Source organism: Neopsephotus bourkii, unplaced genomic scaffold, assembly GCF_033783945.1.
Source record: "Neopsephotus bourkii isolate Nb327-2 ecotype Australia unplaced genomic scaffold, CSIRO-AGI_Nbou_v1 NB_360, whole genome shotgun sequence".
In the NCBI taxonomy this organism is placed as follows: Eukaryota; Metazoa; Chordata; class Aves; order Psittaciformes; family Psittacidae; genus Neopsephotus; species Neopsephotus bourkii.
This window is the reverse complement of record NW_026900866.1, coordinates 1,405,295-1,423,452: the sequence shown is the minus strand read 5'-3', so window position 1 is coordinate 1,423,452 and position 18,158 is coordinate 1,405,295. Positions and strand designations below refer to the sequence as shown.

The following is an 18,158-nucleotide window of genomic DNA, read 5'->3' as shown; positions in this document are numbered from 1 at the left end:
GAAAAATAATTTCTTTAGTGATGCCAATATGCTATGAAAAGTATTAAATGGAAGAAGGGTGGGGAGCTTCCCTGTTTAAAAAGAAGAATTGAGAAGTTACTATGTTCATAATGATCTCAAGAATCATAGAACTAGATGATCTTAAAGTCTTTCCAATCCTAATCTATGCAAGGAGACAATTTACATCTTGGCTTAGGGCTGGAAAAACTTTAGGTATGCGTATTAGGATTATTTTTAACGTGTTACTCATACAATTTTCTTCTCTCCTGTTTGCTTTAGGTGTTCAGACCTTCACTGATACCATGTTGTCTCCGTACACCTTCTATTCTTATTACATCCACGTCAGCAATGTTCATGGTTTTACAAGAAGTGTCTCAGCGACATACAGGACAAAATCTGGGATACCTGTGGGAAGCTTGCATTTAAATCCCTTCTTTCCTGTTAGTGACCGCTCTGTTTTACTTCACTGGACAAGCCTCTCCAATTACTCTGGGCCCATAGAGAAATACATTTTGACATGTACTGGATTTGTTGATCTTCAACCATGTGGTCAGTATGAAGGCTTAGAAACTTCAGCAATTATTGGGAATCTCATTCCATTTACAAAGTATGTCTTTTCTGTGCAAGCTTGTACTAGTGGAGGCTGCTTAAAGAGCCAGCCAGTAACAGTAATTACTGCACAAGCTCCTCCAGAAGGGCTACACCCCCCACTGGTAGAAACCATCAGCTCTACAGAACTGGCTGTGGAATGGTCACCACCTGAGAAACCAAATGGTAAGAAAGACATTGTATTTACTTTCGTAAGTCAAAGATTTTTGCAAAGAAAAAGGAGCATTTTGTCAAATTTGATTAGAATCTCCTTATCGATGTGTTATCAACTGAGAATGAAGTGAGGCATTGTCTTAATTTGCCTGTCTGCCACCAAATGTATCCTCACAGTCTGTTTTATTTGTTTGACATCCAGAACTCCGACTGTGTTTGGTCCAGGATTTAGCTCTTTGTCATGTTTAACCTCAGCTGGCAACTAAACACTACCCAGCTGCTCACTCATACCCCACCCCAGTGGGGTGGGGGAGAGATTCAGAAGGGTAAAAGTGAGAAAACCCATGGGTTGAAATAAAGACAGTTTAACTGGTAAAGCAAAAGCTGCACATGCAAGCAAAGCAAAACAAGGAATTCATTCACCATTTCCCATGGTTAGGCAGATGTTAGGCCATGTCCAGGAAATCAGGGCTCCATCACACGTAGCGGTTACTTAGGAAGACAAACACCATTGTCACTCCAAAAGTCCCCTCTTCCTTTCCCCAGCTTTATATGCTAAGCATGACACCATATGGTGTGGGGTATCCCTTGGGTCAGTTGAGGTCAGCTATCCCAGCTCTGTCCCCTTGTAACTCCTTGTACAACCCAGCTTACTTGCTGGTAGGGTGGTATGAGAAGCAGAAGAGGCCTTGACCCTCTGTAAGCGCTGCTCAGCAGTAACTAAAACATCCTTGTGATACCGTTTCTAGCACAAATCCAAACAAACCACAACCCCATACTAGCTACAATGAAGAAAATGATCTCTACCCCAGCCAAAACCAGCACAACCTTAGTGGTATCTGCTGCAGCAAAAATCACATTTATAATAAAACCTTTACAGAAAAATTATTTTTTTCCCGATTTGCAAGATTGCCTAGTTCAGACAGATGTGGTGATATTACCTGAGAACGAATAAATAAGCAGATAACAGTTATGCCAAAAACCGCCTCTAAAAATTAGCAGAGAAGTCTGGTTTTAAAACCATCCGTCATGTGTGGTAACTAATTCTATTACCAGTATAACTTTGTTAAGAGATTAGGCGATTGCCAAGATTTGCTGGTCTAACTTGTGTAATAATATTTTAGGGTTTTGAAACTAAGAACACAGCTGTTGTAGGATACTTTTGTGATGCCACATATTTGACTGGTAAACACTTTATCTTTTGGTATATGTGCAGTTGAGTTTTGTGAACTTCCGCTTACATGCAGAGGTATTTGTGCATGTGAAAACAAACATTTTGATCTGCTCACAGAATGGGCATCTGTTTATGGGGAGTTCAGCTTTCTCTTGAAACACCTCATTTGCCAGCTATTACCAGATCAGGCAGGAAGAATGCCTGCATGAGAGTGCCTTTATATATTTAAAGGGGCAGTTCCTACCATGCAGGTCATGATATTTGCTGTAAGTGCTTGTCCCTCAACCTGTAGCATGTATTCTTCATAGTTTACCCCACAGATATGTGCATGTAATTGCCATCACAGGCAGATTTAAGCAATATTATCATATTTCTCTTGATGTCTGGTCTGCTTGGAGTTCCTGGCCTTTCCAAAGCGAAAAAGAGAAGCTGTTTCTCCCAAACAACCTCTTCAGTTCTGTGCATGAATAGTCCCAAATATATATATGTTATATGGTAATTACCTATCTCCTGGCTATGTTTCTTATCATTTCCCTTGGGGAAATCTCCAGTCAGCTTTCTTGAGGTCTACTTCTACAGCTAAACTGTTTCCATGGTCCATCCTAGATCATGTATCACTTCAACCCACAATACAAATTGTTTTATTTCCAAAGTGGTGAGACCTTCCTGTGTATGTAATAGGTTTATGTTGATGGAAGACTGCCACAAACACATCTCCTGTCCAGTAGTATGTTCTATTAAATTGTTACTCAAAAGTTCCTTACCCGCATTGTCTATCAAAAAATCAATAATTATCCCTTTCAAAATCAAAGGCCTGCAGAAATTTGCAGTAACATTTGATCTGAAATTTAAGTCCTGAGGGTGAGGGTCATAGAACTCATCCTGTAATCCAGCCAGTTGTTTTCAAATCACAAAATTGCATGGAAGGGAAAAGCAATAGTTTAATCAACAAATGCCAAAGTGAGTTTTTTGGATCAAAATAGCAGAAATAAGGAAAGCTTCTAATGCTATATTTTCTCCCATGTTGATTGATAGATTCTTAACTTATTAAATCTATTGGTGTTGGTATTTTAGTAGAAATTGTTCAAGTATGTAAACTTTTTCTCTCTAGGCATAGTTATAAGATACGAACTTTACCTGAGAAAAAAGTTAAAGCCAGCTGGGAACTTTCTCCCTCTTGAAATTCGTATTTTTCAAAGCAGTGGATGGTTCAGTCCTCAACCAGTTGTGGAGTCTCCTAATGAAAATGCTCTGGCTCCACCACAGACCTCTACCACAGTCACTGATCTGGAGCCATTCACAGAGTATGAATTTTCTGTGCTAGCAGTAAACATGGCAGGTAGCATATCTTCAGACTGGATATCAGGACAAACAGGAGAGGCTGGTAAGTTTCGGGTTAATTAGTTTGGTACAAATAAAAGGAAAAAACTAAACTAGAATGCATTCTTTTTTTTTCTTTGCAATAAAATGTGTCTGATGATGATTCAAATAAGGTCAAATTCTCAGTTTTAAACTAAGGATAAGTCAGATTATCTCAGAATATAGTATGTTAAGCAAAAAAAAAAAAAAAAGTTGTTTATGTTTTTTACCATAAGGTCATATTGTTGAAGAAAACAATCCCTGTTAATTAAATCAAAGCTACAAGATTGCAAAATCTACCAAGCAGTGTTTGAATTCTTGACTGTTTTCTCACTTGCTATTTATATGTTCTTTAAAGACAGAAAATATGAAAAAAGACTGGTTTGGTCACAATTTGTAGATTGTCAATTTTGTCACAAATGTAGAAACAATTGGCTTGAATAAGGAAAGTTGTCCAAGAAGGTACATATATTCAGAAAGGAGGTTCTAATGAATTTTCCTTAACTGAGGCTTTGATTATAAAGCAGTTTTTGGAAGAACTTGAGCAAGTTACCTTTTCAGGAGTATACTGCTTGAAACTTTTAATATACTACTGTGGAGTCAAGTGTCACAATAAAGACTGTTTTGTCCCTGAAGTTTAGCCAGTTCACAGCGGCTCTTATTATAACCTTTTTGTTGAGATTTTCAAAAGGGCTTGGCACTCTATGTATTTGAAAGAATAGTTTTTGATGTCAATGTTTTCATAAGAAATCTAAGGCTGGTTTTAGGCTGTTGGAGCCTATGTTTTGCAGTTAAACATCCCTGCTATTACTACTGATGCTTTTGCTTGATGTTAGCTTGAAAATCATGCCCTCAGTCACTTGCTCCTGCAAAACAACAGGCTAAACTAATTCCCATTTCAAAATGAGTCTTTGTGCTTCTCTGTTCTTAAATACTATATGTTGTAAAAGTGTTAAATTGTATTTGGGAAGAGGTCCATTAGTGCAGTTGTTTGTACATAGCAGAAGTGCTGTGCTGCGAGTTGGTATCCTATTATAGCAGAGTAATCAGGTGGGGATTTAACTACAGTGCAAACAATCCTTTTACAGATTTACTGTGGAAGACAGGGGAACTGTTTTGTAAGAAGTGAGAGACATGTTAATTTCAAACTGGTCTAGCAAACAAAATTGCTTTTAAGATGCTGAAGTATTGAACGCTTTTTCCTTTTATCAGTTTTTTCCCAGGTTGCATGAAGTTTTTCTTCAAGACCTTTGCATTCTTATGTTCTTTCTTACCTGCTGAAGGGGTTAGGACTTTAGTGTTGATTAGTATTTCTTTGAAGACATAAGCAGAGTTTTATTCTGCATTGATTGCTAGAGTAGAAAACAGGAGAATGACAGGTGAATCAAAAGATGAAAATTCTAGTTAGACTTGAACACAAAGTTAAAGAAAAAAATAAGACTTCCAGGAATGGTGTTTTATAACAGTGAGAAAGCTTGCATTATACACATTGGTCACTTCTTTTATCAGTTTTACTATATTAACTTTATTTCAGCCCCAGTGTTCATGCCACCTCCATCAGTGTTCCCCCTTTCACCATATTCCCTCAATGTGTCATGGGAAAAACCTGAAGATAATTTAGCGAGAGGAGAAGTGATGGGATACAGCATCAACTTGATGACTGAACAAAGATTCTTGCCACCACTTTCTCAGGTATTCTTGTTAGTTACATTAAGTTTTTCCTAACTGGTAATAGTAAATTGATAAAACCTGATGTCCTCCTTGATGTTGTGATGAATTGTTTCCCTGATTTGCTGTGTATCCTTTGATCTAACTTTTTCACCTGTCAGTTTATCTGGAGTGTTTTCTAGTTTTATACATTCATTTTGGGTGTTAAATTGTATTCCTGAGTTGGCTTGTTTGCAATAGTGAATGAGATTCAAAATTATGAGGATGAGATCAAGTAACATTTAAACTGCCTTGATCTTTGCATGTTCACATTCTGTATTATTGCTATGTTTGCTGATATGCTTAAAACCATGTTGTATTGTAGGAATCTACATTTTTTATTAAGAAGGTACCTGCCTGGCTTCCATTGTCTTTGAAGTGGGGAAACCAACTTTATAAAGTCTAAATATGTAACTAAAGTACAATTGTAGTTTTGGGGTGACTGGCTTTGGCAAACAAATACCATGGTAATAGTAGTAAGCTCAAAGCTTAGGAATTAGCCAGGAAACATGATAGGTATTCAGAACACAGGAGTGGATCTGGTACTGTATTTCTTGTTTCAGAGATGAATTTGTCTTTCAGTAGTACCACAGATGGGCCTCAGTTTATTTGTCTGTCAAGTGGGGATACTATTGCTCCTGGGGCTGTTGTAACAATAAGTAAATGTAAATTGCTTCTGGTCACAGGCTTGCAAGATTTTTTCATTTGAATAAACAACTGATAAAGAAGGTATCTAAAATGCAACAGTTTATTCATTTCAACTCTCTGATAGCTTCAAAGGTCTGTAAGCATCAGTTATTCCCCTACCTTCTAATGCCTGCTAATCATATCACTCATTTAATGGTGGTCAGATTTCACCACAGTGTCATTTTTGTCATCTGGATTGTAGCTGTGCTGTTTGTAGTGATAGCTGTACCACCGCGCAGTTTTATGAGGTAATAACTTTGTTTCCTCATTTATCCACTCAGGAACTGTCTTATTACCTCATAAAACAGTGTGATTGGAAGTATTATCACCTAAATCCTAGCTTGTTCAGATTCTCCCAAATAATCGTCTCCCTCAACTGGTCTTCTCAGGCTTTTTCACATCCAAAGGAAGCAATCTGCAAATTCAAACACAAGTTTCTTATTAACTAACATGGCATCAAATAATAGGGATAAAAATATTAACCAGCTGTTGTCTTCCAATCTGTTTGCTTTGTAGGTGCTGCATGTAGCCGAGGCTCATGAGCTATCGTACGTAGTGATGGGATTAAAACCTTACAGGACGTACAACTTTACTGTTACTCTCTGCAATCAAGTTGGTTGTGTAGCCAGTGAACCAGGCATGGGGCAAACCTTAGCAGCTGGTAAGGAAACAATCTGTACCAAAGTGCAAAACTGAGACACAGTTTACTAAGTAATATCATTAAGATGATCTTAGTTTGATGCGCAGTGACAGGGGTAGGTGTTGTGTTAATACAAAGTGACTTGCTTAATTATTATTTATCTTGACAGGTTAAAACCAAAATGTTTTCAATGAAAATTGAAGGTATGCTATTATAGCAATAGAATTTGTGTACTGCTCTCTCAATTGCAGGTTATGTATATGTGTGTTTTTGTCACTTGCTGAGAGCTGATGACTTAACATTGTGGTTTCCTTTGCATAGGCTTTAAAACACATCAATTATTTTCACGATATTAGCATTTTTAGTTAAGCAATTAATGGTCTTGTCATATGGATGTTGTGATGATGATCTTTGAAATTACCTTTTTTTATGTAGTTTGGTCTCCTGTAGGAAAACTATCTGAAAGTTTCTTCAGTGCAGAATGTTTTCCTGGGCTCCCAGGGCTTTATTTGAGTTGTCTGAATTCCGTCAAAGCTACTCTGTGTAATTAATGAAAAGATGTAGGAGCTTCCAGACAGGGAATGAGGAGTTGTCCAAAACAAGTAAATAGGAAGCTTTACATACACGAACTGAAGTGGAGTTTAAGCTTTTGAAATGTTACCTCTAGTCTGTCCTCTGTTCTTCATCTATTTAATTGCCTATCCATTTGTCATAGATGATTTGTTCCTTGATACCACCATATTGTCTTTGTGTTTCAGTGAGCAAAGATTGTTCTGTCAGTCTTTTCTCTTGCTGAACTGCTGATTTCAAAACTTATTTTGTTTCCTTATACTGCTGTTACTTAAAGTTTCAATCTACACAGACTCCTACTTGTATGAGCATGACTTTATCAATACCATGCAGCTGTGCAAGGAACAGCATTCCAGTCTGTGCTGATAACCATGGAAACAAATATGGCCTAAGTGCACACGTTATTACTACAAACGATCCAACTTTGCATTTATACATGTATTAAAAGACTCAGAAACAATAGCTTGGTTATGCATGACAGCTTGTTTATGACCATCTCCTCCCTGGCTGTGTTAATACTTAGAGACCTATCATATTACAGAAGACAAGAGAGTGCAAAATAGAATAACAGCCCAATTTATTACTTGTTTCACAGTGTAGCATTTTTCTGCTTACTGTTGTAAAGCCTTGAAAGCAAAGGATCAGTCCTGTAGTGGGTTCCTTTTATGTTTTTAAAGCATGTTAATGCAATGACTTGAATTCTGACAAACTAAAGAGTAAACCACATAAATTTTGCATGCGACTTTATATTCCACCATTCACATTTTCCATTTCTGAAGAAAACTGTTTAATAATTTACATCTTTCCGTGTGTGTGTGTGCATGTTACGTTTTGTAAAGTTCTGTAAAACTGTGTTTCCAGAGACAATTTCAAAGAAACACTACTTAGGTGATGACTTTTAGATCAGAGGGAGTTCAAACTTGGAACAATGTTAGGAGAAACATCTGTGTCATTTGAAAAAAACAGATTATTAAGTCTTAGTCCATTAATAACCCTTTTTTGTCATTAAATGGCACAACATGAAATTAAAATTGCCTTTCTAGGACTGTTGAGTTCTGTTTCATGAAGGAATGTCTCCCCAGCACAGAGAGAGCCTCCCTGGCTGGATGCCAGTCCCCCTGCATGCCCTGGCAAAAGGAACTTTTTGGTGGAATTCTTGACTGAAATGTGCTCATAACACAGTCCAGGAGCTTTGAATTGTGTTCCACGTTGAGCTAAAGGTTATACTAAATTTAGACTAGTATCTCTGATCCTGAGGAGAATAATGGAAAACCATCTCCACACTTTCCATGTGTGGAGTATACTGATTTATCACATGGAGCATTTAAATGATTGGGTACCTCAATGACTTTACATTTGCCATGTCTCAATGACTTCAAATTTGCAATTGGAATTGCAAATGCATTTTAAAATTTGCCTCTAAAACTCAAAGTAATTTTTAAGTTTTGTTGATATCCATCAGGCTCATCTGAAGACTAGCTAGAAAAAAAGATACTCTTTAAAATAAATCTTTCTCTTTTTTTTTGGCAACGTATTTTTTTATACAGCATAAGACAGCAAATAAAAACAAAGGCAGAAACAAGGGCATGAAATCATTGCAAACAAAAATGCTGAGGAAGAAAGTAAGAGGTTTTGAGAAAGGATTGAAAAGACAAAGAAAAGAGACTTCTGCAGTCAGCAGCAGAATGTAGGGATAAGACTAAGGGAGCAGAAGCATCAGAAACAGTCTGCTGATCTTTCAATGAAAAGTGTTTTGGACTATAACTTAAAATTGTTAGAAATAAGCCAGAAGCAAACATAAAGAACTCCTATCTAACCTGGTCCAGTATAGGCATCTGTACCAGGGATATGCCATCTCACCAATATATACAGTCATGATAGTTTTAAATGGTAATAAAAGAGGACAATAAAACCAGTAAGGAGAGAAGCAAACAAAATAAAATTATTAAGAATTATCTTATAAAAAAGCTCAGTGAAAGCTGTCACAAATGCATATGAAATCAGGAAAAAAAACAGGTTTGATCAATAATTTGCAGAGGTATGCCTGATGTGTGACCAGTTCCAGGTATGGTAAAGAGTGTTGGAAATCAATGTCGCATGGTAATGCAGTGTTGGGATGAAAGATCAAAGCAAGCATGTCAAGGTGATGGAAGAAGAGAATTAACCCATCTCTGTTACTCGAAGGGACTGGACAGAAAGAGAACCTCAGTTTGGAGTGTTCAGATACAAATACACAAGTAGCTGGCTTTTAAAAGACTCAATTGTTTCATAATTTTTTCATCAGTGTTTTAAATGTTAAATTAAGAGGATGGGCTTTTCACAATTCTTGTGGTATTTTCAATACTCTTTTTGCACTGCAATATTGTGCACATACAATTGAAAACCTTGGCTGGTTGATGAGGAAAAAGTTAGATTTTAATACTTTGTTTGAAATCCAATTTGAGTTTTTTTTTTTTTGTTTTGTTTTTGGGTTTTTTGTTTGTTTGGGTTTTTTTTATCTTTGCTATCACATGATCATCAAATGGAACTTCATGTACGTAACTGAAAGCAATACAGGACAGTAAATACGTTTTTCACCTCAACACCTAGCGCACATTTCACTTTATTCCTTTCTCCAGGTTCTGCTGAGTTCAAATTCCTGTATATTTTTGAGAATAACATTCAGCCTGTCCTTCTAATAAGGTCCTAGGCTATTGGTTTTATTTTCCAAAGTGCTTTTTGCTCTGTGGTTTTGTCTCATGTAGGATTCTGAGCTGGTACCTTGGATCTACAGAGCTATATACTTGATGGTACCAGTGAAAGACCCAGCCTCTTAAAAGTGATATTTTTGTGACAATGTGTTTGCATTAAATTATGAATTATTTGTGTTAGTTTTTGCAGCACCTCTCAAGATAAAGCATGCGTGTTTTCCAAATATTTCAGTCAGGCAGCGAAATGTGTTCCTAGCAATTTCTGACACTGCAGCAGGATGGAATTAGCCACATGTGTGCTTGGATTAGTATAGTTGCCTATACTACCTCTCTCAAATCAGATAGTCTAATGGTGCCTTAAACAATCTATACAGCTCTGTTTCATTACCTACTGTGTGACTGAGCTTATTTCTTGTAATTAAGTTCGTCTTTTCTTTGCCCTTCTAATGTTTTTTTAAACTTAATTTAAAAAACATTTTTTAAGACACATGAAAGTATGGCTCTGTGGTTGCTGCCATGTACCCCAGCACATTGTATTGCTGATCCTTTGCTTTTGATGGCAATTACAGAGTTCAGAAGCTAATTTGTAGAAGATATTCTTCCATCATCAGCTGCATCTGGCTTCTTGGCAGACTTCTCAAGCAGTTGTATTGGTAGCTTTGAAGTTGCTTCTGGGTTTGCTGGGGTAATGATGTTGATGGACTTTCTGGGCTGTCTTATACTCCTTGATGTCATTTTCTTTTTCATTACCCTTTTAATCTGAGTAATTCCTCCATTTTTTCCATTCACAAGTAAGGTCCAGTGCAAGCCTTTTCCAAAAGCCTCAACCCATTTGTCATGGCAATTCAGCATTTGTTTAAGTCTGTCATAGAGTGCTTTTCTACAAAATGCTATGCCTCAATTTTAAAATCTCAGATACCCATTGAACAGGTAGGAAGTAATGTATATTTTCCTTTGGAATATGAGGGCCATTTGCTGCTGGCCTGGAAACACAGATTGTTTTCCATGCATGTACATAAATCTCTTCATTGTGAATAAAGCCCAAAGTGATTAAACAAGCACTCTTAATATGTTAATTTATAATTTTAATTACAACAATCTTGTATATATATAGTCATTAGTGAATACTAATATAAATATTTTTCTACCTTTTTATTCATGATGCATAAACCAATCATCCAGTTACTTCTCGGCAGTTGCCTGTTTCCGTTTCATAATACAATCTTTGTTCTTAGTTATGAATGCATTTTGTTCATTCCCGTCTTGAATAATCCCTCATTAAGCTAGTCACTTTCTGCTCCATGCTAAAAAGGAAAAATTATCATGCAAATGTGGCATGCCATATTAAAAAGCACATTACCAAACACTTTTGTTGCTGTCCTTCAATTAGTTTCCCTTCTTTGAATTTAATTTCATTTGTTGTTAAACTACTGACTTGATGTATGGACTCATGAATTTGAGGCTGCTGCCAAGAATGTAGCAGGGAAAAAAAAAAAATCAAAGCTTTTTCAGAGAGCTGAGGCAAAGCTGAAATGAATTTGCTTCACCTTTGACAAGAACACTTGAGCAGCGTTGGAATCCTCTGATGATTCAGCTTGGCTAATTATCCAATTATTTATTTCAAGAATAAAGATGCTGTTTTACAATTAGGAAAATGTAAAGTAATTTGAGAAATTTCATAATGACAGATGACTTAAGTAACTTCTGTGGTAAATAGTATCTGCTTAAACTTGTCTTGCCAAGTGTTTAAGCTGTATTTAAACTGCTCTTTGAGTTTCAGGAAATTAATAGGGACTCTAAAGTTATTTGTTTCTTCTACCCCTACCAGCCACATATTATATTTCAAAAAATAGCTCAGTTTGTTCTTTTCTCTCTGTGTCAAATTTGCAGGGTTTTTAAGCTATGTTTAAGTTGCATTCCTCTTGATTAAAAGCTTTTGGTTCAAAGCAATACTTTTTAATTGCCTAATAATATAAGTCAGCTCTCTGGAAAGAATCGTGCATTTAGGAGTTCATTTGCAATATAACTGAAAAATTCATTGCATGGCAGTAAAACAATTTACTGTTAATTACAAGGAGAAGAATTTGCTGTACCATGCTCACAGATTGCCATGAATCATGCAGCACTCCTAGAGATTTATAACAGATGTGTAAGTGGGATGAATTAGCAGGGTTTAATAACAGAGACACAAATCATGCAGACTTCAAGGAGCTTTAATTGATATACTAGAATGTGACGGGCATGAATCACTCAGCCATTCAACAGCACTGTAACATATGGTCAGCTCAATATGCTGCATCTTAAGTCGGTTGGTGAGTCGTTGGTTGTCCCATATGGTGGAAGCAATATATTTTTCATGATTTTTTAAAAATACATGTATTACATCTATTTCTAAAGAAATATGATTGTAACATGCCATGTTACTAAATTTTCTTTTGATATCCATTATGGGTGGGTTTATTTCTTTCTTGGGAAAGAGTCTGAAATGGATTCTAAAGAGCCTTCTAGAAAGCCAAAATATTGTCAGAAGATTTTATTTCTTGACTCATCTACTGTTGAAATGACTGGTACTACTGTGAAGTGCAGAGAAAGAAAAGATCATACCAGAAATGCTATGGCAATCTCATGGTCCAGTAGTGAGGCAAGATATTTACCTGCAAGGTAAACTCCAAGATGTAAAAAAGTTAAGTTTTTGTTCTGGAATTTGCCACATCCTTCTGTTTTAATTTGTACATATGCATTTTGAATTTGACTGAACAATAATGAACTGTATCCTTTTTGTTACTGTTAGCTTCCTGAACTATGGCTAATTGAAGGCTTCTGTGGAAGGCTAAACAAATACCTACCTACAGTATGCTGAGCAGTAGTTACTCAAATGTATGTAAGCCTGTTAAATTTAGCCACAGTGTAAATATGTTATTCCTGGGACAAGAATCTGGCAGAGTATGGGAAAGCTTTAGCAGTTGTATTAGTAAACCTGACAGACTTGAGAAAGGAGTATTGTATCCTTAGAACTGCACCTGCCAGAATTTAATGTCAACAATTAAAATTTATTTTGATCCTTACCTAGTGTTTATTACTGTTTGTATACACAACAGACCTTACTAATACAGAGATGCACTATTAGATGGAATTACCATCTGTTCAGAGTGAAATGCTGGCATCTGCCTTTGAGCCTAAAACTAAAATGATATTATTTCAAACAAAACAAAATTAACTGCTCTTTACTTACCAACTTCATTTTTGTGTACATGTGTGTTCATAAACACATGGGAAAGGCTTATTTGTAATGACCTGTGTAGCAACATCTATATTTAGATATATGACTTCAGCATAAGTTGTATGGACCATCTGTCTTTATTGGTCTTTTTTGCGCCCTCTGCTACACAAAGGCATGCAGCAATCATGGGCTTTTAAGTACTGTTTTAGCTTTACAATATATGAAATATGTATTATATAGCAAGACATTAAAGCAACATAATTAAAATACACAAAATGTGACTTTGAATTCACTAAAATATAGTATGCTCATTATTTTGACAGATGTGTCTTAACAGAACATGACTAAAAAAAATTAAAAAGATAAAATTATAGTCGATTCATCATTCAGAAAGTAGCTACAGGTACCACAGTGACACCTTTAGGAAAATATATACTGTATCTTTTAGTCTTGAATATTTTAATTTCAGCATTTAGCACCCTGCTGGGCTGGTGCCACAGTTTTATTTTCAATCCCGCCTGTTCCTGTGCAGAGTTTGGTTTTCAGTTTTGTTTTGTTTTCTGTCTTACTTGCACAACCTATTATGTACAGTCTTCTACTGTCTTGATGATCAAGAATTCTCAAGCATGAACGAGACTGTAGTTTAAATACTACCGTTACAGCAAGGATGTTACTTTCTGAAAGGGTAGGCTTCTGTTCCATATATCACAAAATAATAAATTGTGTCATGCCAGTGTTTAATGCGTATACACAGTGCATTAACAGTAACTGTAGTACATTTATTTGTGCTAGAGGAGACTTGAAAATGATTAAAAAATCAATATGTCCCTGTCATAGAAGCAAGTGTTAGGATGCATTTAAGTAGTTAATTGCATAAGCCCCATAAAAGCTTCAGATTTGGATATCAGAGATGCCATAATTATGGTCCAAGTAACTTCCATTTATTAATACTAAACTTTAAAGGAAGATACAGTTATTGTCATGACTGTTAGTTACCTAACAGTAATGTGCCTTTCAGAACTAATAAATTTTAATATTTCTGTTTTACCAGCAGTAAGCTAAACTGGAGGGCTTAACCTCTTCTGTTTGCATTTAAAATGCTGGGTATGCTTGTTCCCTCAAAGGTGAAGTTTTGATTGTTAAGCCATGTTTTCTATTTAAAATGTGCAATAATGCTACAGTTCATGAATGCTATGCCCTACATATACAGGAAAGCTTGTGACCTCATGTTGCTTTACTTCAATTTTGACACAGTAAATTTCTACCATAGTGTGAGATACTGATTAGATTGTGAAGTCATAAATGATGCCTAAGCAGGAATTTACAGTGCATTTGTGCCATTGGCAGTTTCCTAGTCCTCCCATTCCCTGCTTTCTACAAGAAGAATATTTTACCAAGTTAGGAAGGGGCAAGAAAAGTGAAGAGAGGAGAAAAAAAGAAAAAAAGAAGCAGTAACATGCTACAGGCAAATAGTAAAAAATAAAACCATGCTAATAATCTTGGAGATGCACAAATGCTTAAAAGCGCATCCTTAATTCATTCAAAATGAACCAATTTATCCTTCTCTAAGGAATTTGAACTACATACAATGCTGTGCTGTGAAGTAATGTGTCAGATTTTGAAGGCCCATATTTTAATAGAGGTTTTATTATTGTACAAAGGCATTTATTGCTCTTTTCTGTGTCATTATGGGAACAAGTAATTTCTACAGGTTGTCAATGTGTTTCACTTCCTGGGTATAAAGTTTCTGTTGTTAAATCCTTTTTTATCAGGGAAAGAAGGGGAAAAAAAAAAAAGCAGGATAAGATGAATATAGATTCTATAGGTACTAGAGTCTTCTTGTACTTCATCAGGCAATATCTTCTCTTGTTTCACTGGTGGTCCATTTTTTTCCCACCTGTATGGGTATCATGCCATTACCCAAACAGGTCATGCTGCCCTCCTGTGGTTTACTGCATGGTATTTTAAATAAACTTATTCAAAACTCAGCTATAGATTGACAAAGGTCAGAGGAATGTTTAAAAGGATGTCAAAGTGTTGGTTTTAATGGTGGGAGTTTCATTGTAATAACGTAAAACTATCAATGCTGATACCTTCATGGAAGCAACCTTGTATGGAGTCTTACTGTGCACCAGTGTTGGTGGAAAAAAGTTAGAGGTGACTGTTTTCTTGAGCTGAATAATTATCTGAACATATGCTGATGCCTTGTGTGCACACCATGAAGAAAGCAACCTGGTGCGCATTCAGTATTGTGGACAGATAGCTGTTCTGCTTCTCTTGATGAGGATGAGTTTAGTGATGAAAAACTTATGCTGTCATGTACCTTACTGCTGAGATATAATAAGAGTTAATTAACAGTTAAGATTCGCCTTTGGTCTTTCATTCAAATCCACTGCTGAAAGTCGTACAGATACATGCATACAGTGAAAATGACATGAGAGGCTAAGCAAGGAAGGAATATACTTTTTATGAAGTTTGTGACTCAGATTCTTAAAGATTACAGAAAAAAGGAATATTTTAGGTATAATACTAGAGACCTTTATCCAAAGCCTGAAGAAACAAATAAGGTATTTCTTGTGGAATTACAAGTAAATTTTTTTTGAGAATGTCTGGGTATTTGTTTTGTTTTCCCCCTGATTAAACTTCAATGGATATCTGCCTTTATTCTTCAGATGATCAGCAACTGAATCAGGATGTTTTGCAAAAAATATGTGAATAAATAATTTTCCAAGTATTCCGGACAATGATATCTAGATAATTGTGCTATTTTCTTTTCTTTCTGTGCACAGCTCCAAGAAAACTAAGTGCCCCTCGTGTTGAAGGAATAAACAGCACAACAGTGAAAATAAACTGGAATGAACCTGAAGAACTTAATGGTCCTTCTCCTGTCTACCAGGTGGAAAGGATGGATGCATCTTTAGCTACATGGAGTGCAGAAGTAATGAAAGGGATCCGTTTCCCAGGAAATGGGTATTACAGATTTGCCAGTTCCACTCTTGCTGCCAATACTTATTTTACAGGTAAATGAGTTTAAATAACCTACAAAATATAGCAGTTGTACTCTGCATTTGTTTTACCATTCATCTTCTATATAATTTTAATGGTAAAATCAGTAGTTTATAATTCATGAGCATGTGATTGTTGGTGATGTATGGGCTATTTTGATTCTCACATAAAAAGCCTGTGGAAAATGTTATTGGACATGTGGGATTCGTATTCCCTTGCCTTTGGACAGAGATGTACATGATGGTGAATGTTGCTGCATACTTGACTCTTAAATATGAGATGGATTCTTTTGCAATAACAACTTTTTGATTAATTTGCTGTGAATACAAAGGCATGTTTTCTGCGGTATCTTTTTCAGGATTCCTGAGGTTGTATACACCAAAAAAACACTCTTTTCCATGTTCAGAACATTTTCATTGTGGTCCTGTTTGTTTTGTCAAGGAAAGGAAACAGCCTGCCAATCTGACAGAAGTCTTTTGTTTCTGGGCCTTTGCATGCTCTCTCCTCTCTCTTTTGATTAGTTAGTTAATTTTGAAGTAGGAGTTTTTCAGACCAAAGCAGAGCGATTATTCTGTTTTGTGATTCTCATCGTTTGCCAAGGTCTTCATTTCTGGGATAAAACAAAGGTATACACGGTATATTTTTTGGGAAAATGAACTTAGTTGCACGTTTGCGATGAAGACTTCTGTAAATGAAATATTGTATTGGTGTGCATGAACTATGAGCGTTTAAAAGAAGAAATAGCGGATCAGAAGGTTGAAAGAAAAACAAAATCAAGGGGAAATCTTAATCAAGTCTAGGCAACAGAGAGAGCAAGCATTAGATGGCATGCTCATGGTATGAAGGCCATGCCACAATGTAATACAGCTTATCCTGGTTCTAAGCTTTGCTTGTTAAGACAGGTAAGGGCTGCAAAAAACACACAATATTGTAGACATGGAGAAGAACACTGAAGATTTGAAATGCGCTCAGCTCACATCCCTTGTTTTCAGAGTCACCACAGATAATTCTGGCCAGAATATGTGATCACAAATATCTTGATATTTGTAAATATGTGTGCAAATTCAGGTTTTGTTTAAAAAACAAACAAATCACGTTCTTGCTGAAGATCACTCAGTGAATGATCACTTTCTTGATCACTTTCATTTTTTTCTTCCTAGGTGCTTACTTGAATTATAGTCAAATAGTAACAAGTGATAATTTGTTAGTTAAATATTGTCACTGTGTTGACCTTAAAAAACCTGTTTCTGTGTAGGAATCTATAGGAACAGCTACTGGGCTCCTTTCCTCATCCAAACTGCTTGATGGTTTTCCTGACATCAGAGTTTGCACCCTTTACTGTATATTTAGTAAAAAAATCCTTGATGTGTTTCTTCTGTTGTCAGTTGTGATGATCTAAACACCAAAGGAATTGTGAGCTGCAGTTCTCACTTTAGCTTCATTCAGCTCCATCACTGTGGCATAGTTAAATACTTCAATCAGGCAGGCAAAGAATTACGAGTATCATTAAATTTCCTGTGTCTCAAGTGTCTAAGAGTGCTGGAGAAGGGGGCACTGCTGGGATTGTTAAGATACCTGTCTATTTGTAACCAAGCTAGCCCAGCACTCATCTACCCAAGTGCCAATTCAGTCTGGGGTTCAGTTATGCTTAAGAAGCTGAAGCTGAGGCCTTGGATAAACTTTGTTTGAGGTGGCTGAAGTCATCTGAGACAGTTTGGGCAGACAGGCTGGGAGAAGATGTTAAAATAAAGCTCCCTTTATACTAGAACCTGATGACTGATAAAACCATGTAGGTAAATATAAATCTATTATTGCTTAGGATTTTGTTCTTTCTTTTTGACCATCTATTAGTCTGAATATCTGGAGATGACCTAGAACCAAAACACACTAAGCAATTTGTCCAGACATCTGCTGGTAATGACTGACGGTTTAAATCAACCTGCTTTGGTACTGAAAAATATGAAATTCAGGTACTTGGAAACTCAGTAAAGTTTCAGAGAAATATAAATCTGGGTTTCCTAAGTAGATCATCAGTTGTTCTTCCAAATCATGATGGAAGGAAAATTATAGCAAATCTGGGAGAGTCTAGAAAGACAGATGTCTTAGAAAGACATTTAAGGGAATGAAAAATGTTCTTTAACTGTACTCTGCTCCTGTTTTATTGTTGAGAACCTCTCTTGTTATCCATCCCTCAAGACAAGCAGGTGGCAAATGTGCTTTATAGATGGAACGGCTTTAGTGTGCATGCAGCTGTGTACCTTTTTGACACAAAAGTGTGCCATCTTGTATATGTAAGTAAGCAGACAGATACTTCTTAGTGTGTCTGGGATCTCCCACTGCTAA

The 18,158-nt window shown here is 36.3% G+C and overlaps 1 protein-coding gene across 1 annotated transcript in view; it reads left to right on the top strand.

The window, feature by feature from the left end:
- Nucleotides 1–18,158, top strand: part of USH2A (usherin) — a 375,196-nt gene that overhangs the window by 88,299 nt on the left and 268,739 nt on the right. Inside the window, exons 17-21 of the mRNA XM_061348575.1 lie at nucleotides 280–774; nucleotides 3,048–3,320; nucleotides 4,830–4,987; nucleotides 6,206–6,350; nucleotides 15,599–15,829. Coding sequence (XP_061204559.1) covers nucleotides 280–774; nucleotides 3,048–3,320; nucleotides 4,830–4,987; nucleotides 6,206–6,350; nucleotides 15,599–15,829 — 1,302 coding nt within the window. The remainder of the gene's footprint in view (nucleotides 1–279; nucleotides 775–3,047; nucleotides 3,321–4,829; nucleotides 4,988–6,205; nucleotides 6,351–15,598; nucleotides 15,830–18,158) is intronic.